We start from the raw sequence: 20,556 nt of genomic DNA on the forward strand, positions 1-20,556 counted from the left end.
TTCTTTATTGTTTTGCTTAAGTTTCCCTTAGAAATAAAGATGTGGAACTCAACCTCCGCTGCGCCTTGGTCCTTCTCTACACACGGTCGTGACATGCTGATGCTCCAGATACTCAACTAGTCTAAAGAAGGACAGTTTTATTGCTTCTTTAATCAGGACCACAGTTTTCAGCTGTGCTAACATAATTGCTAAAGGGTTTTCTAATGATCGATTAGCCTTTTAAATGATAAACTTGGGTTAGCTAACACAACGTGCCATTGGAACACAGGAGTGATGGTTGCTGATAATGGGCCTCTGTACACCTATGTAGATATTCCATAAAAAATATGCAGTTTCCAGCTACAATAGTCATTTACAACATTAACAATGTCTACACTGTATTCCTGATCAATATGATGTTATTTTAATGGGCAAAAAAATTGCTTTTCTTTAAAAAACAAGGACATTTCTAAGTGACCCCAAACTTTTGAACGGTAATGTATGTATATTACCCTTAGTGCACAGACAGTGCTGTAACCTACAAAAGGAACTGTTCTTAAGGAAATGCAGAATGAATAATGTTTTTAGTACTCTTAGATAGCATTTCAGTGCTTTTACATCCTGTATGTGAATAAGTGCAGTTCAGAGGAGGCTGGTGGGAGGAGCCAAAGGAGGACGGGCTCATTGTAAAGACTGGAATGGAATATCCATGTACTCTAGGACAGTGGTTTCCAAACTGAGGGATCGGCCGGGGAGGTGCGGGGTCCCCCCCTAAAAAAAAAAAAATTGAAAGTTGTAATAGTAGAATGCACAGACAACAATTTCAAAATTGGGTAGTGCATCATCAGTTTTCCTCTTGTCATGTCAGTCATTGTATACCTTAGAGAGATATTATTAACTTGTTAGAAATCAACAAGCCCATGCCAGCTAATGTTTTTTAGCTTATTTTTTTAGCCCATAGATTTTGTTGTGTTTGAGTCACTTGAATATCACATGAATACACTTTAAACATGGCAAAATGTATAGAAGTGCAAGAAAATTAGCTCTATAATGGCAACATTTTTTCTGCCCCATGATAAAATGTGTAGAATTTCAGGAAATAAGCTTTAAACTTACAACAACAAAAAATCTGCCAACAAGAGGGGTGTGAACAGTTTGTGTCATGAACAGTGCTTGTGCCCATAGAAATATATGTGGTGCGCGCAGGGAGAGGTGGGGATGTTGCCCAAAACTGAAAGGGCAGCCTGAGTGAAAAAGTTTGGGAACCCCTGCATCTAAGTCTACCAGAATCACGGTACAACATTTCACCACAAGACAGAGTAATAATAAAAGGAGATGCTACTGAGTGTCTAAAACAAAATGCATGTGGAAACCGCACAGTATAATTAAGCAATAAGACCCGAGGGGGTGTGGTATATGGCCAATATACCACGGCTAAGGGCTGTTCTTAGGTACGAAGCAAACTCCCAATGTGCCTTATTGCTATTATAAACTGGTTACAAATGTAATTAGTAAAAATAGTACAACTAAATGTTTTGTCAAACCCATGGTATATGGTCTGAAATACCTTATTATAAACTGGGTGGTTTGAGCCCTGAATGCTGATTGGCTGACAGCTGTGGTATGTCAGACCGTATACCAAAGGTATGACAAAACATTTATTTTTACTACTCTAATTAAGTTGGTAAACAGTTTATAATAGCAATAAGGCACCTCAGGGTTTTGTAATATATGGGAAATATAACATGGCTAAGGGCTGTGTCCAGGCACTCCGCATGGTGTCGTGCATAAAACAGCTCTTAGCCGTGGTATATTGGCCATATACTACACCCCCTCAGGCCTTATTACTTAAATGTACTCTGAGTACACAAAACACTAAGAATACCTGCTCTTTCCATGATTTAGACTGACCAGGTGAATCCAGGTGAAAGCTATGATCCCTTATGGATGTCACTTGTTAAATCCACTTAAATCAGTTTAGATGGAAGGAAGAAGACAGGTTAAAGATGGATTTTTAAGCCTTGAGACATTTGAGACATGGATTGTGTATGTGTGCCATTCAGAGGGTGAATGGGCAAGACAAAATATGTAAGTGCCTGAATTATTATGGTAGTAGGTGCCAGGTGCACTGATTTGTGTCAAGAACTGTTTTTTCATGCTTAACAGTTTTCTGTGTGTATCAAGAATGATCTACCACCCAAAAGACATCCAGCCAAATTGACACAACTGTGGAAAGCATTGGAGTCAACATAGGCCAGCATTCCAGTGGAATGCTTTCGACACCTTGTAGAGTCCAAGCCCCGATTAATTGAGGTTGTACTGAGGGGGGTCCAACTCAATATTAGGAAGTTGTTCCTATACACACACCTCAAGTGACGTAATTTAATTAATTCTAATCTATATGAAAGAATGTTGTGTCCCCACTCTGCAACCTGAAGGCAAATGGGATATGTGAATTTAGATATGATATCCCCAACGCACAAGATTCCATTCACACCACTATTGTCCACAGCTTTTTTAACTCCTCCTAACCACCACGGCTTTATTCAAGTCTAGAATAAACAACATGGATAGGATGATTTTTATTGCAGTGTTTAATTCCCAGTGAGTCCAGATCAATGTCTTTAAACAGGAATATTGATTTCTCAGTATATGATAGTGTCATTTACCCCAGAGAAAGAGGCTGTAAGACCAGGACACCAAATCTACTGGATCTGCTCAATTAGCTCTGCTAATATGTTTCAGGGGGTTGCTTAGCAACACATCTTATTGGTGAGGGAAGGCTTTTGTGTATTTTGTAACAAAATGTGCTCTAGGCCAGGGCTCCGGATGTCTACTTCTCTGCAGGATATGGTGAGGATGGATACACGAGACATTTGAAAATGGTAGGCCTAGAATTTTGTGTCTAAACAACTAGACGCACGTGTAGGACAAATGTCCAAACATATCCAATGCATATGATTAGGCCTATGCAGAAAATACAGTATTTCCTGCTGTCTCTGGCTATTTTGTCTTCTCAGTTTTGTTATGGATGATGGTGCATCATCTGTAAAAACTGGCATACATGTGAAAATATGCATGAAGAATATGATGAAGCCATGATAAAAGTTATAGGAATGCTTCATTATTATGGAAATGATTCTAGAAATGAATGGTTAATGATATGCTCCTGACTTTATAAGGCCTCGTGAAGAATACGTCACCTGTTTGGACAAAATCAGGCTATTCAATAACGAATAGGTTACATTATGCCTAAATGGCACTGTCTTTGACTTGTACTCACAGACAATGCAGAACTAAATGTGAAACATCACGGCAAACAGGTGTAAAATAGTCTCTTATTATTCTTGTGTATCATTTTTATCTTGCGTTTCTGGAAAAAGTCTATATAGACTTATTCGAATTTAAGAGATTACTGTAGCTTTAAGAGGTGTGAGTAAAGTATCGAGCGCAGTCTAGCTCTTTTGCTCCACACAGCCACATTGAACTGACAGGAGCAGTGTGAAGGAGCTACGTAAAGTGGACCCGATTCCATAGCAACATAAACAACAACATAAACAACAACAACAACAGCAACCACAATGGCAGGTGAGAGAACACAGGACCGTATAGAACAACCAAATTCAATATCCATCATGTGCTGAAGATGTAAATGTGAAAGGAAATGTGTTATAAAAGAAATGACATGAAATCCTTTCTGTTATGTTTTACAAGCAGAGACGCGACAGAAGCTGCTGCGCACTGTCAAGAAGGAGGTGGGTGTTTTTGCCAGTCTGCAACAATTATCAAATAGGAGAAACAAACACTTTGGTTATGCGTATGGCTAAAATACTCCCTCCCTGTGTAGATACGCTATGCTTGTTTTTTGTTCATTAATTTACTTTTACAGTAACTATTACCATTTTCTTTTTGTGTGCACATATTATGAAAATAGTAGGCTACTACATCCACTCTTGTATTTGCTGTCAATTTTCGCAAATAAGATTAACATTAGGGCAAGGTGTAATATATATTTTGAAGTTGACCATATTCTTATAACTAATGAAGTCTTTAATTATGGGTTAGGGTAAATAGTTGAACTATAAATAATATATGTATAGGGAGGGTCCTGTCATGGAAATCCAGCTAGCCTGTAGAATGCAGTCATGCAAGACTACATTCGCCCTCTAATGTCTTACTAGCATCTCATTATGATACTGACTAAATAAGCTATAGATGTTGAAGAATTGAAGAAGTGTTGCATAGAAATGCTTGTCATTTTAAAGGTATAGTGCAGTTTTAGATAATTTTCGAATTCCCAAAACGTTTTTTAACACAGAGCTCTTTCCCTAATGCACCGCTAATGGATACAATCCGTGTCAACAAGTATTGCTACATTCTCCAAACATGTCTAGCCAAAACGACTCGAGAATTTTTAAAACGGTTAAGAAGAAGATTCGCTAAAACGGTAAAATAAATGATTATCACTTTAATAATAAGGGTTCATACATGCGATATCAAGTTTTAACAGTTTTAAGTAAACATGTATCAACCCATTTGGATTAAAGAGTCCACCCTAACCTCATTGCACAGTTGTGAAATCTTGTGAATAACTTTTTTTGTTTTGTTCAACCTTTATTTAACTAGACAAGTCAGTTAAGAACAAATTATTATGTACAATGAGGGCCTACCAAAAGGCAAAAGGCCTCTTGCGGGGACAGGCGCGGAGTATTGGTGGCAAATCTGATGGCCGAATGGTAAAGCACATTTTATCTGCCGATCTATAAATTACCTCTCCATAATCTAGCATGGGTAGGATGTTCATCTGAATCAGGGTTAGATTGGCAGCTGGGGTGAAAGAGGAGCGATTACGATAGAGGAAACCAAGTCTAGATTGAACAGCTTTGATATGTGCTGAGAGAAGGTCAGTGTACCGTCTAGCCATACTCCCAAGTACTTCTATGAGGTGACTAACTCAAGCTCTAAACCCTCAGAGGTAGTAATCACACCTGTGGGGAGAGGGGCATTATTCTTACCAAACCACATGACCTTTGTTTTGGAGATGTTCAGAACAAGGTTAAGGGTAGAGAAAGCTTGTTGGACACTAAGAAAGCTTTGTTGTAGAGCGTTTAACACAAAATCCGGGGAGGGGCCAGCTGAGTATAAGACTGTATCATCTGCATATAAATGGATGAGAGAGCTTCCTACTGCCTGAGCTAAATTGTTGATGTAAATTGAGAAGAGCATGGGGCTTAGGATCGAGCCTTGGGATGGCTAAGACAGCAGATGTTCTGACTTTATACACTGCACTCTTTGAGAAAGGTAGTTAGCAAACCAAGCCAAAAACCCCTCAGAGACATTAATACTCCTTGCACTCAACTCTGAAGTGGAGGCTGAGGTTTCCCCCACTCTATTTCTATTGTCATCTTCAGCATCTTCTTCATCAAACAATTTCAATCTTTCCAGGATGTCTTTGGGTCAGATTGTTAAACGTCTCATACTTGGTGTAGTAGACCTATAATGGATCAGAGAAATAAAGTTATTTTCCTCTCCTGTCTTCAGGGAATATTTGTGAAGTGATTGTTCGGTTTTGTCGGAAGACTCAGACTTTATCTTTATTGGTCTCATAAAAGCGCAAGACCTTGTGTCAAGCACACAAAGACATCAAATTGTCCATGTCTGGGTATGAATGAAAGAGAGATTTAATCTCCTGTCACTTACTCCTGATCTTCATAAATGCCTGTCACCAGCCTTATCAGCAGAGTACAGACCAACCCTGTATTTAAACCTGCCTGTGTTAAGAGAGCCTACTGAGATTCACTTTCCTCAGGATCCCCCCCAGGTTTAGCTCCCTAGTGCTCAGCGCTTACATTGTAGCTGATTTTTAAATAAACTGCAGTGGAGTGAAGACGGATCACATGACCAGAGCAGTCTGTGTTTCTCCAATTATACAATATGATTGCTAGACTCTCCAGCACACCTCTGAGGCACACAGAATAGTCTGAGTCAGTGATATGATTGCCCAGTAGCAACTATTGGAGTGAAAATGGAAGTAAACGGATTTAGATTATTATTTTATTTTTTTAAAGCACAGATGAAAAGATATCTTACGCCAGGGTGATATCCTCTGAAGAGAGTCTTTATGGTAAGAGGTAGAGCACCCTGCACAAGAGGTTGCTGAAAGGAAATGGAACTTGAGTCACTAAAAGTGACTTAATAAAAGCTTTCTTTTTTGCCATTTCAATGCAAATAGTAGGCATAAAGGACAAAGGCAGTGGCCATCTGTTGAGCGTTTAGCTTAATGAACATTCAGCTGCTAGGCTACATGCATTGTAAGAAACTATGTCAAATGAAGGATACCACCAACAAATGTACATTTTAGTAATTTATCAGACACTCTTATCCAGAGCAACTTAGAGGAGCAATTAGGGTTAAGTGCTTTACTCAAGGCACATCAACAGATTTTTCACTTAGTCATCTCAGGAATTCGAACCACCAACCTTTCAGTTACTGGCCCAACCGTTAGGCTACCTGCCCCATCACAAATACGATGCAGTAGGGAATGTTCACCCGGACATATACGCCAGTAATGATAGTGATTCAGATGTATTCACTCTGTTTGTATTCATTAATTATTTCTCTAATTTCTTAGCTTGGGTACTGTTTGTTTGGTGGCTTGGCAGTGAATGCTGAAAAGCTCTCCCTTACTAACTGGTTACGTTCCACTTTGTGTACCTGGGTCTACACACAAAAAAGTGCTATACAGGTTATACCTGGAACCAAAAAGCGTTTCCTACAGGCGAAGAACCCTTTTTTATAAGAGTGTAGGCCAGAACAATATGCTTCATTGACAGAAGCATGCTTAAGAATAGCCCATACTGGGTGTATCTTGGTGCTCTCTCTATCACTCTCTCTTTCCCTGTGTCTCTCTCTTCCCCTCTGCTACACACATACACACGTCACAAAACACCTGTGTTTACATAAGGAGAGAGCTACACACTCATGAAAGAGTAGAGTACAGAGGACAACGGCTCATCTTTCATTTTCTTTTCTCTATCAGTCACCTTTTTTAGCATGGCTGCTTACTTAGGGACATATGGAAATTGACTGGTGGAGAGGGGCTGGTCCAAATCAAGGTAGACTATGTTAATCTTGACAAACAGAAAATACATCCATTCCTACCCAGTATCGAAGGTTTCTCCGAATGTAATTCAACTTTTTGGTGTTTTGTAGCGGATGTCTTTTCCCATTCATCTATTGGCTGCTGCACAGTTTGGATTGATTGACTTTATTTGTCAGTTAAAAAAATACATATAAACAGAAATATTTTTTAAAGTGACCGGGATTGCACAATAAAATCGGGGACTTATTTCCATTGTGGTCCTTATTTTTTACATAAATACATATATAATTACATAGATAGAAAGTAAAACATGCTCAATCTCTAGATGAGTATCAGGGGAGAGTTTTAGTACAATTCTTACAAGCTTGTTTGGCTGGTAGCTTATTCTTTAGATGTTTGGGGCTGCTAGTGAACCATGATGTGCAGGCATAATCAATGTGACATTGGACTAGCACATTTACAGCGTATCGCTGCAGAATGCTGTGGTAGCCATGCTGGTTATGTGTGCCTTGAATTCTAAATAAATCACTGACAGTCACCAGCAAAGCACCCACACACCATCACACCTCCTCCTCCATGCTTCACGGTGGGAACCACACATGCGGCAATCATCCGTACACCTACTTGGTCTCACAAATACACGGCTGTTGGAACCAAAAATCTCAAATTTGGACTCATCAGACCAAAGGATAGATTTCCATCGGTCTAATGCCCATTGCTTGTGTTTCTTGGCCCAAGCAAGTCTCTTCTTATTATTGGTGTCCTTTATTAGACGTTTCTTTGCAGCAATTCAACCACGAAGGCCTGATTCATGCAGCCTCCTCTGAACAATTGATGTTGACATGTGTCTGTTACTTGAACTCCATGAAGCATTTATTTGGGCTGCAATTTCTGAGGCTGGTAACTCTAATGAACTTATCCTCTGCAGCAGAGGTAACTCTGGGTCTTCCTTTCCTGTGGCGGTCGTCATGAGAGCCAGTTTCATCATAACGCTTGATGGTTTTTGCGACTGCACTTAAAGAAACTTTCAAAGTTATTGAAATGTTCCGCATTGACTGATCTTCATGTCTTAAAGTAATGATGGACTGTCGTTTCTCTTTGCTTATTTGAGCTGTTCTTGCCATAATATGAACTTGGTCTTTTACCAAATAGGGCTATCTTCTGTTTACCACCCTAGCTTGTCACAACACAACTGATTGGCTCGAACGCATTAAGAAGGAAAGAAATTCCACAAATTAACTTCCGCTACCTCATGAAGCTGGTTGAGAGCATGCCAAGATTTTGCAAAGCTGTCATCAAGACAAAGAGTGGCTACTTTGAAGAATCTCAAATATAAACAATATTTTGATTTGTTTAACACTTCTTTGGTTACTACATGATTCCATATGTGTTATTTCATAGTTTTGATGTCTACACTATTATTCTACAATGTAGAAAATAGTATAAATAAAGAAAAACCCTTGAATGAGTAGGAGTTCAAATACTTTTGACCAGTAGTGTATAAACAGTGCACTCGGAAAGTATTCAGACCCATTCACCTTTTCCACATTTTGTTACGTTACTGCCTTATTCTAAAATGGGTTAAATAAAATAAAAACAGAATTCGACACACAATACCCCATAATGACAACGTGAAAACAGGTTGTTAGAAATGTTTGCAAATTTATAATAAAAAAAAAACTTAAATACCTTATTCACATAAGTATTCAGACTTTTGACTGGTACTGTATATATTTTCAAATAACTGCCCTTTTTCTGGCCTCGCAATAGATTTGGAAAAATGGTCAAAAACAAATCTGTGTGGCGCTCGAAAAACCGATGTAGCCCTTGAGCCAAAAAGTGTGTTATTACCTGGGTGAGACACATGACGGATCACAGGAAAGGAAATCCTCTGTTGTCATTGATAATGAGGTAATCACCCGGGTTCCCATAGCTACATGGTTTTGCATATTTAACCTGTTTTACTCAGGGGAATGTGTTATCAAGCTTTGTGAATAAACAATGGTTATTACTAGTGTTGGCAGATTCATAATATATACTACAAAATAGTAATTAGTTAAACTACCTTTTTACCCTATTAATTTTAATGTGAATGAATTCATCAGTCTTGTCTCAAGACTATCACTTCTCAGTATGATGTGAGTCATTCACTCTAAACATGCACCGTAGGAACTGTCAACAGATGTTAGCCACCTACAACCATTTTCTGTCATATAAAATCTGGAACAGTCCATGCAGGAGTATGCCTGAGTAATAGGTAAGTCGCTCTGGATAAGAGCGTCTGCGAATTAAAATGTATTCTTGGTAAGGCTGACATGATTGTGCAAGTTGTTTTTCACTATAATAGCCCATGGGGATGAGAAATGGTGTGTCTTCCCTCTGTTCTGATTGTGGCTGTAGACGAGGAGTTCATGTGAAGACTGTGTAAATCCTGCTTCTGCTCTATCCAAGCCCCATTACACGGTAGTGGAGGGTTGCCAGGTTTGATATGATATTGTCCACCCTGTGACAGCAGAGATGTAGAGTGATAGTTGAGTGAGAACGTACTGAATGCTCCTCATCTAATGATGCCAGCCCTTGAGGAACGCAACAGTAAAGATTCACATTGTTTCAGCATGGAATTGATCTTGTCCTTTGGGCATAAACAAGGCTGCTGTTAGCTGTCAAAAGTATTATTGCTCATAGGGGTACCAAATCAATTTTGTCTAAATGTCATACAAGAGAAATGTTAGAAAAGAGGACTCCAGCCTCAAACGTGCACATAAGGATGACATTTCAACTTTTTGGGAAAGAACAATATGCACAGTTTCCAGGGTCCAACATATTTATTGTTCTGGAATTATGAAATTAAACTGTCTGTATCCCTCCACCTAACTGTTTCCTATGCTGATGAAGGGAAATGTGAACCTTATGATTATGCGTGATACCAGTTATCTGTGTTATGAATGGGCTTGTTGACGTACTCTATCTCTCAGAGATAGCTGCTGTGGACTCTGCTCAGGCGACAATGTGACTCGTGCTGTCACCATAGAAACCTGCAGCTTGTCTGCTAAGACATCTCACCAGTTAGATTCTGTGATGGCTGGATGGGATCCAGATTCTGACTGATGGGAGGATAGAACTAGTAAGACTTGAAAGAAGTGACGTGCCCTGCAGTTTGCACATTTACTTTTCAAATCAAAGTTTATTTGTCATGTACACAGATTCGCAGAGGTTAAAGTAGACTACATGACCAAAAGTATGTGGACACCTGCTCGTCGAACACATTCCAAAATCATGGGCATTAATATGGAGTTGGTCCCACCTTTGCTGCTATAACAGCCTCCACTCTCATGGGAAGGCTTTCCACTAGATGTTGGAACATTGCTGCAGGGACTTGCTTCCATTCAGCCACGAGCATTAGTGAGGTCGGGAACTGATGTTGGGCGATTAGGCCAGGCTCGTAGTTGGGGTTCCAATTAATCCTAAAGGTGTTCGATGGGGTTGAGGTCAGGGCTCTCTGCAGGCCAGTGAAGTTTTTCCACACTGATCTCGACAAACCATTTTTGTATGGACCTCGCTTTGTGCACGGGGGCATTGTCATGCTGAAGTAGAAAAGGGCCTTCTCCAAACTGTTGCCACAAAGTTGGAAGCACGGAATCGTCTACAATGTCATTGTATGCTATAGCATTAAGATTTCCCTTCAGTGGAACTAAGGGGCCTAGCCTGAAGCAAGAAAAACAGCCCCAGACCATTATTCCTCTACCACCAAACTTTACAGTTGGCACTATGCATTCGGGGAGGTAGCGTTCTCCTGGCATCCGCCAAACCCAGATTCGTCCATTAGACTGCCAGATGGTGAAGCGTGATTCATCACTCCAGAGAATTTGTTTCCACTGATCCATATACCAATGGCGACGAGCTTTACTCAACTCCAACCGATGCTTGGCAGTGCGCATGGTAATCTTAGGCTTGTGTGCTCATGATGAAGCTCATGATGAACAGTTATTAAATCCCAAGTGTGTGTCTGTGTGTGTGTGTGTGTGTGTGTGTGTGTGTGTGTGTGTGTGTGTGTGTGTGTGTGTGTGTGTGTGTGTGTGTGTGTGTGTGTGTGTGTGTGTGTGTGTGTGATCAGGCTTTGGGATTGCTATTGTTATCGTGATGGCATCATGAGTCGTGTTTGTGGCTCATCATCATTGCTGTAGCTGACAAGACAGTGGTCTCAGACAACCAATTGCAAGTCAACACTGCATCATGATTGGTTTGTAACCGGTATATATTTTTTCTATTTTAATGCTTTCAAAGGGCAACATTTTATATATGCTGTACTTACACACTTCACTTCATTACACACTTCAAGTCTCAGTTCGCTTACTTCATGAGTCACCAGTATTTTTCACTTTTCAGAAAACTATGTAAAGCGACTTTGGGTCCTAGAAAAGCGCAATATAAATACCATGTACTGTAGTAGTAATAATAATAATAATTAGTAGTAGTAGTAGTATTTCTGAAGGCATATTGAAAATATCTACCCTATATGTTCAATGTTCAAATTGACAAAAGCATTTTGAAAATGTTTCCTAAAGATAACAGCCATAATAGTCAACGGCTAACGCTTCCTTTCAGATCTCAATCTGCCTGGAGTGACTCACAGATGGCGGGCACCCAAGAGCGAGTGCAATCAGGGCTAGTTTTATTATAGGGTTCTGTTGTTGTTGTTTTCTCTTGTTGCTCTCTCCGTCAGTAGCCTTGTGGGAGAAAAGCAGGTGCTTCCTTTGAAATGACTGCTTCCTGCTTTAAAAGCACCTGGATGGGGAGGACTCAGGGAGAAAACAAGGGGATTTGGGTATTCAGAGCTACTTCACTTTTGTATAAAATGTATGCTTTTAATTGAAATGTTTTAAAGAAAAACTACAGTATCAGGAGTACATTACAACACTGTGAAGCTTTGCTTCAAAATGTTTATAGGGGACAGACAATCCTGTAATCCATTCCAGAGAAATACATTGAAGCACAAAGGTTAACGCACCAAAACCTACTTTGTGTGTGTGGGAAAAAATAAAAAGATGGAAGGTAATATCTCCAGCCAGTCAACTGGTCCGATACCATATCAGTGATGTCAGACAAATGAGACAGATTTGCTCTCAAGGCCTCGGGTTGCCTCATTGAATCAGGGTCTGGAGAGAGTGGCAGATCTATCAGGACAGGGCAGTCTGAACATTATACACTAGCTAGCACACTGAGGGCTATAGTGTGTGTGTGTGTGTGTGTGTGTGTGTGTGTGTGTGTGTGTGTGTGTGTGTGTGTGTGTGTGTGTGTGTGTGTGTGTGTGTGTGCGTGTGTGCGTGTGCGCGCGCGCGCGCGTGTTGGTTCGAATAACACATTTAGTTCCTTTTTTATTATTTTTGTACTAATATTTGTATTGTTTTTCAAGTGTGGGTTTACAGCACAGCAATTCATTATAGAGGTAGTGGAAACATCATGATCAGCGCCATCATTATTACTATCTGAATCGCCTACCCATTCCCCAGCTACCTTGAGTCAGTAGGTGTGATCTCCGACAGCAGGAGTACATTACGAATAACACATTTAGTTCCTTTTTTATTATTTTTGTACTAATATTTGTATTGTTTTTCGAATAACACATTTAGTTCCTTTTTTATTATTTTTGTACTAATATTTGTATTGTTTTTCAAGTGTGGGTTTACAGCACAGCAATTCATTATAGAGGTAGTGGAAACATCATGATCAGCGCCATCATTATTACTATCTGAATCGCCTACCCATTCCCCAGCTACCTTGAGTCAGTAGGTGTGATCTCCGACAGCAGCGGGGGTCTGGGTTGCTGTGTGTCCAGCTCCCATACCCTTTCCCAACTACTTTGTAGTGAGTGTCAGTACTATGTGTCAGTACTATGTGTCAGTGCTGTGTCAGTACTATGTGTCAGTACTGTGTCAGTACTGTGTCAGTACTATGTGTCTGCACTATGTGTCTGTACTATATGTCTGTACTATATGTCTGCACTATGTGTCAGTACTATGTGTCTGCACTATGTGTCGTACTATATGTCTGTACTATATGTCTGTACTATGTGTCTGTACTATGTTCAGTCAAGCTAGTATAATTAGTGTTTATGAAGTAAATATGATGGATATTATTAAGGATATGGTCTTCTGAGATACAAACAGGTATACAACAAACCAAATAACTATACAATTCAAATGAGGAAAAATAAATAAATACCAAAGTCATCACCTTTATCATATATTTCATTGCTTTTGTACCTTTTATTTAACTAGGCAAGTCAGTTAAAAAAACATTTTATTTACAATGACAGCCTACAAAAGGCAAAAGGCCTTTTGGGGGGATTAATGTTAATTAATGTTATTTTATTTTTTAAATATAGGACAAAACACACATCACGACAAGAGAGACAACACAACACTACATAAAGAGAGACCTAAAGACAACAGCATAGCAAGCTAGCAACTCATGACAACACTACATGGCAGCAGCACAAAATATAGTACAAACATTATTGGGCACAGACAACAGCACAAAGGGCAAGAAGGTAGAGACAACAATACATCATGCAAAGCAGCCACAACTGTCAGTAAGAGTGTCCACGATTGAGTCTTTGAATGAAGAGATTGAGATAACATTGTCCAGTTTGAGTGCTTGTTGCAGCTCGTTCCAGTCACTAGCTGCAGCGAACTAGAAAGACGCTCGACCCAGGGATGTCTGTGCTTTGGGGACCTTTAACAGAATGTGACTGGCAGAACGGGTGTTGTATGTGGAGGATGAGGGCTGCAGTAGATATCTTAGATAGGGGGAGTGAGGCCTAAGAGGGTTTTATAAATAAGCATCAACCAGTGGTTCTTGCGATGGGTATACAGAGATGACCAGTTTCCAGAGTATAGAGTGCAGTGATGCGTTTTATAAGGAGTACTGGTGGAAAATCTGATGGCCGAATGGTAAAGAACATCTAGCCGCTCGAGAGCACCCTTCCCTGGCGATCTATAAATTACGTCTCCATAATCTAACATAGTTAGGATGGCCATCTGAATTAGGGTTACTTTGGCAGCTGGGGTGAAAGAGTCTAGATTTAACTTTAGCCTGCAGCTTTGAAATGTGCTGAGAGAAGGACAGTGTACCGTCTAGCCATACTCCCAAGTACTTGTATGAGGTGACTACCTCAAGCTCTAAACCCTCAGAGGTAGTAATAACACCTGTGGAAAGAGGGGCATTCTTCTTACCAAACCACATGATCTTTGTTTTGGAGGTGTTCAGAACAAGGTTAAGGGCAGAGAAAGCTCGTTGGACACTGAGAAAGCTTTGTTGTAGAGCATTTAACACAAAATCCAGGGAGGGGCCAGCTGAGTATAAACTGTATCATCTGCATATAAATGAATGAGAGAGTTTCCTACTGCCTGAGCTATGTTGTTGATGTAAATTGAGAAGAGCGTGGGGCCTAGGATTGAGCCTTGGGATACTCCCATGGTGACAGGCAGTGGTTGAGACAGCAGATGTTCTGACTTTATACACTGCACTCTTTGAGATAGGTAGTTAGCAAACCAGGCCAAAGACCCCTCAGAGACACCAATACACAAGAATGGGATGGGGAGTCAAAACACAGGGAGTCGAAACTTCCCAATTCTACCATTAAAATTAAAATGTGCTAGTTCTAGCTTGTGGTTTGGATAATTGTGATGTTTATGATAAAAACGTAATGTTAAAATACTAATGACTATATGCCGTGGCAGAGCCAGGTTGATATTCCCCTTTAAGTGCCTTTGAACCGGGTATGGTAGTAGGTTTGTGTCGAGAACTGCAACGCTGCTGGGTTTTTCATGTTCAGTTTCCCGTGTGTATCAACAGTAGTCAACCACAAAAGGGACATCCAGCCAACTAGACACAACTTTGGGAAGCAATGGAGTCAACATGGGCCAACATTCCTGTAGAATCCCTGTAGAATGTAGAATGCTTTCAACACCTTGTAGAGTCCATGCCCCAACAAATTGAGGCTGTACTGAGGGCTAAAGGGGGGATGTTTTAGCCAACAGAGCAACAAAACTGGAACTCGGGGAAGGTGGTGTCACCAATGTACTCCAGCCAGCATGTTATGGGCAAATTTCACATCCACAAATTGAAATGTCTGTGTTTATCCTTATGTGACCTGACCTCAAACTCCTGTTAGCTTGCCTCTTACACTTTACACCCATTTGAGCTCTTTCTCCTCCTATGAGTCACATATATACCAATGTGACCATCTGGGTTCAAACACTGCGTTCTCCTGTATGCCAAAAGACTGTGTTTGCACACAGATCTGATTCTAGGGCATTAGCAAGTCTACAGGGGCAAGGTTATTCATCACATGATCATGGTTCACTGAACCACCTCTATTACACTTATGACAGATCATTTTACCTTCAGGGCCTGATTTCCCGATAGCAATGGAACTTCGGCTTACAAGTGTTTTAATGATACATCTTTCCTACAATGGCCGAAGATGTAACGTACATTTCCCAAAACACCATGCAGAAAAAACATTCAGTAAGTGTGTCGAAAGAAAGGCAGCACTGCTCTCTGATCAGATTTCTCCATTCAAATTTTACCTTAACATTATAATTTTTCCACAATACTGATGACGCATCAGCTCCTAGAGCAATATTATCACCTAATGGCTGCAAATATTGAGGTTGCTTATTCTAATGCTTACCCTATAATATTGCAATCAATCACAGATTAATTTGGGCACATCATTGTGCACGTGTTGTTACACATCATTCAATATATTTAGGCAAATTACAGGCAGTAGCCTACAATTAGAAAAATAGAGCTCAATTGAATTAACATGAAATTGATTTCAATATTTTTGTATTATATAGGTCTATGTAGCCTATACTGTAGGCTATTTATATTTTACTGCAGTCATCACAGTTTTCATTTGAAGCATCTTTTTATCCTTTTCTTGTTTTTAACAATTACAAAGACAGTGGCAACTTTGTGTTTGCAGTCAACTTCGTTGTGAAGTTATTGGTCACAGAGAGACAGTTAAACATCTTGATTCTATGTTTAGTGGATATCTTCTGTGTATAAAGTGATGTGGTAGGAAAAAAAACACATTGAACGATGCACTTAGTGGTCTGGGGCAGTCGGTAAATAACAAGACATTTCAAGTGCAACTTTAGAAACTATGGTTTTGGGAAACAGCTTGGCGATTTAACGTTGATCCGTTCCAAGGTCCTAACGATGAACATAGCCTTAAGATACTTTTGGGAAACCAGGCCCAGGTTTGTTTAACCATACTAGATTTACAATCCGAGATTGCAACATAGAGGCAGTTAAACAATCAAGTCGTTTGAAATATTTTGCTTTAATGGAGCATTATTTTTCAAATCTGCCCTCTGTAGTGATATTCAAAGCTCCTCTATGTCTGCACAGATGTTTGGGTATCTGTGTGTTTGTGTGTGTGTGGCGTTGTTCTCTAGGCAGGCACCACCTCTCTTTGTGCAGTGTAATAACTCCTCTGAGGAAAGACCCATTATAACAGGAAATGAGTGCTATCTGGGCTGCTCTATCTGCAGGCTGATTTCCAGGATACAGAGCAATGGCAGTGCTAGGATATGTCACCATATTCACCAGGGTCAGAGTTATCAGGCATCTGGGGCGCAGGTCTGATGTTGTCTCTCTCTGTGAGCAGCCTGTGTCCGGGTCAGCAAGGAGGAAACCTTGGTGTTGATTAAACCCACAATTTTTACTCTAAAACTCTCCTCCCGCTTGTTTTTCCGAGGCTGTGTGTCTGAGTGAGGTTTCTGCTGGTTGCGAAGTCACTGAATCAATTAGAGGTGCCAGGCCTGGTGAGACATGAAAAGCGTGTGGCACTGTGCTCTCACTCTCTTTTTCTCCATTCACATCTAAACAGGTTTGATTGTAAAGCCAGTCTGTCAGGTGGGCCCCAGAGGTGTGGATAAATTAGCCCCCCACCCACCCAACATCAGCCCTCTTCAGCCCTATCCATCTGTGATCTGCTTGATGCGAGTTGGGTGACTCATCCTTCAAACTTTGCATGGACTCTTCCCGCTCTGCTTAATCTCTCTCTCTCTCTCTCTCTCTCTCTCTCTCTCTCTCTCTCTCTCTCAACCTCCCTTCCTGTCTCCCTCCCCTCCTATCTGTTCCCAATGTAAACTAATTCTATACATGTTTACTGATAAATCCTTCCCTCCTCCTCACTCCCGTAGATAAGTGGTTTTGTAGAGAAGGTCTGAGTGTCTCCTCCCCCTGTCATTCACAGGTGAAGCAGATCATGGAAGAGGCTGTCACCAGGAAGTTTGTACATGAAGACAGCAGCCACATTGTCTCATTTTGTGGTGAGTTTCAACTATTGGGACATATTTGGCGGTATTTGCTCATTAATCACCTGCCCTACAACAGAAAAAAATCTAACCTTTTGTCATTGTGCCAATCAGAAGGAATAGGTATCCTGTCAGACACGAGTCAATGGTCAGGCGGTTTTTCCCAACATACAGTGCATTCGGAAAGTATTCAGACCTCTTGACTTTTTACACATTTTGTTACGTTACAGCCTTATTCTAAAATTAATTAAATAGTTTTTTTCCTCATCAATACACACAATAGCCCATAATGACAAAGCAAAAACAGGTTTTTAGACATTTTTGCTAATTTATAAAAAATAAAAAAGTTTTAACATACAGTACCAATCAAAAGTTTGGACACACCTACTCATTCAAGTGTTGTTCTTATTTTTTTTATTACTATGTTCTACATTGTAGAATAATAACACATAATGAATAATGTAGTACCAAAAAATATATTTAAGATTCTTCAAAGTAGCCATCCTTTGCCTTGATGACAGCTTTGCATTCAGGCCAAATAATTAAATCTTGGTTTCATCAGACCAGAGAATCTTATTTTTCATGGTCTGATAGTCTTTGGGTACCTTTTGGCAAACTCCAAGCGAGCTGTCATGTGCCTTTAACTGGAGAGTGGCTTCCACCTGACCACTCTATCATAAAAGCCTGATTGGTGGAGTGCTGCAGAAATGGTTGTCCCTCTGGAACGTTCTTCCATCTCCATAGAGGAGCTCTGTCAGAGTGACCATCGGGTTCTTGGTTGCCTCCCTGACCAAGGCTCTTCTCCCCCGATTTCTCAGTTTGGCTGGGCAGCCAGCGCTAGGAAGAGTCTTGGTGGTTCCAAACTTCTTCCATTTAAGAATGATGGAGGCCACTGCGTTCTTGGGGATTTTCAATGCTGCATAAATGTTTTGGTACCCTTCCCCAGATCTGTGCCTCGACACAAGCCTGTCTCAGAGCTCTATGGACAATTCCTTCGACCTCATGGCTTGGTTTTTGCTCTAACATATGCACAAACCGCCCCCCCCCCCCCCCCCCCTCATCTCACCAGAGTGTGCTGTTCTATCTAGCCAGTGCAGCGTATATCCTGCTAGCTGAATATCCTTGTCATCATTCTGACACGATTCCGTGAAACATAAAATGTTACAGTTTTTAATGTCCCGTTGGTAGGATATTCGTGATCGTACCTTGTCTAATTTAATATTGACGGTGATGGCAGCTTTTCCACTCGCCTTCTGCTGATCCTTACGAGGCACCCTGCTCTGGGTCCTCTGTACCTGTGTCTCTTTCTCTTGCCAATGACGTGGATGTTGTCCTTGTCGGGTGTTGGCAGTATATCCTGTCCTGCTTGTTGAAGAAAAAATCTTTGTCTAATCCGAGGTGAGTGATCACTGTTCTAATATCCAGAATCTTTTTTTTTGCCGTAAGATACGTTGGCAGAAACATTATGTACAAAATAAGTTACAAATAACGTGAAACAACCCCACATAATAGCACAATTGGGTAGGCGCCCGTAAAACTGTTGCCATTTCTTCCAGCGACATTTTAGTTAGTGACTATCTGCTGTACTGCATAGGGGGGGTGAAATAATAATTTCACAGTCCCTCAGACATTCTTCACAGGCTCATCAAGCCTTACTGACATCCTGCCGAAGTCGCAGGATATTTTATCAACTGATAAAAGTGGTAGAGGAAAGGTCCAAATCTGCATATCACATCAACCTGTGGGTGGAGGGTTTGAGGGTCTGCTAGCCATGTACAGAACTTTGGTGGGTGCTCAAAGTAAAATTTTAAAAAAGGGCACCTTAATAACATTACATTTTCTGCAAAAATACACTCACTCATCACACATTGTAGGCTAACCAAGCTAGAACCAAAGATGAAATTAACTATCTTTGCTAGAAGCGCTACTGGGCTGGGCTTTATCAGCTGATCATCACTAATCAGTGTTTCCTCTGGACATTTTTGTTCCAGTGTCGTTTATAGAACAACTGTGAAAAGGTCAGCTCAAGTGACTTTTTAAAAGGACATACTTCCCGATGTGTTTTCTTTTATGAACATACCATAAGCCAACATGTCATTGCAATAAATTAGTTTAAACGGCAACATTTTCTCTCAGCCTCATGCCATAAAGTGTAGAATAGCATGAGATTAGCTATAAAACAGAAAATGTTCTCTTTGCACCATGGTAAAATGTATAGAATTGCAGGAAATTAGCTTCAAAACAGCAACATTTTCTCTCTGTCTCATGGCAAAATGTGCATGGTTGAGACTTGACTGGGTGAGGGGTGATATCTGAGGAGGCTTGACAAAGTTCCTAATGTGCATGCCATACCACAAACTGGGGGCTAGGGAAGAATCTAATTTGCATACTCCTCGAGTCATCTCTCCAAAACTACATTGGAGGAGAAGATCAGAGGGGCGGGACCTCGGGCTTTCTCATCCAATGGGTTTTGAGAAGGAGAGAGGAAGAGGAGTATGCAATTAAGATCTTCCCAGTCTCTCCAATGTCTAGTGCTCTGTCTTGAAGACAGTGAACTGAGTTTTCTGCACAGGCAGTTTTGGCTGCCACAGTGGCACAAAGAGCCAAATAACCTTTAAACCGGTGCTTTACCCGGACATATTATTGAAAGTATGTTTGGTATAAATATTATGATGTAGCATTTTAGTTTTTTTTGTTTGCAGTGGCTACAATTACCAAATGAATGAATGTAGCGGATGTAGACTAGATGAATCAACTACTTAGCTAGATTATGTTCATCTTTACTTGATTTGAATTTGTTATGCTACTGACAAACAGTCGAACTGCTGTTGCCCCCTGAGACAACACATGCTAGCAACTCCAAAGTATCCTACTACTGGCTGTATTCATTTCAAACTCACCGCTCTGCACCGGTGGGTAGCCGTGCATGCAACAAGGAAGAGTGCAGCAATGCACTGCCGCTCTCACGGTCGCAGAAGGGCAGGGAGGGGGACTTTTGTTTTAAAGATTCATGCGTTTTATGAGAAATCATCTAGGTTGATAGTTGCGCCACCAATCATAAGGACACTTTTTTCATAGGAGGACAAATGAGCAGGTGCTCTAGCACCCATAGGGCTCTAGCTGTGCATGTGCCCACTGCTA

General features: G+C 40.6%; 1 protein-coding gene across 4 annotated transcripts in view; it reads left to right on the top strand.

Moving 5' to 3' along the window:
* Positions 1-3,207: 3,207 nt before the first annotated feature.
* The window catches only part of LOC110525371 (small G protein signaling modulator 1), an 81,795-nt gene continuing 64,446 nt past the window's right edge, over positions 3,208-20,556 (top strand). For 2 of the 4 annotated variants that reach the window (XM_036979501.2, XM_036979504.2), the window contains exons 1-3: positions 3,208-3,567; positions 3,694-3,734; positions 17,355-17,430. In XM_036979501.2, coding sequence (XP_036835396.2) covers positions 3,561-3,567; positions 3,694-3,734; positions 17,355-17,430 — 124 coding nt within the window. In that variant the 5' untranslated portion in view covers positions 3,208-3,560. The remainder of the gene's footprint in view (positions 3,568-3,693; positions 3,735-17,354; positions 17,431-20,556) is intronic. The other 2 variants (XM_036979502.2, XM_090237103.1) reach the window with 1 other exon arrangement.

Source organism: Oncorhynchus mykiss, chromosome 6, assembly GCF_057628025.1.
Source record: "Oncorhynchus mykiss isolate SJ-2025 chromosome 6, ASM5762802v1, whole genome shotgun sequence".
NCBI lineage: Eukaryota > Metazoa > Chordata > Actinopteri > Salmoniformes > Salmonidae > Oncorhynchus > Oncorhynchus mykiss.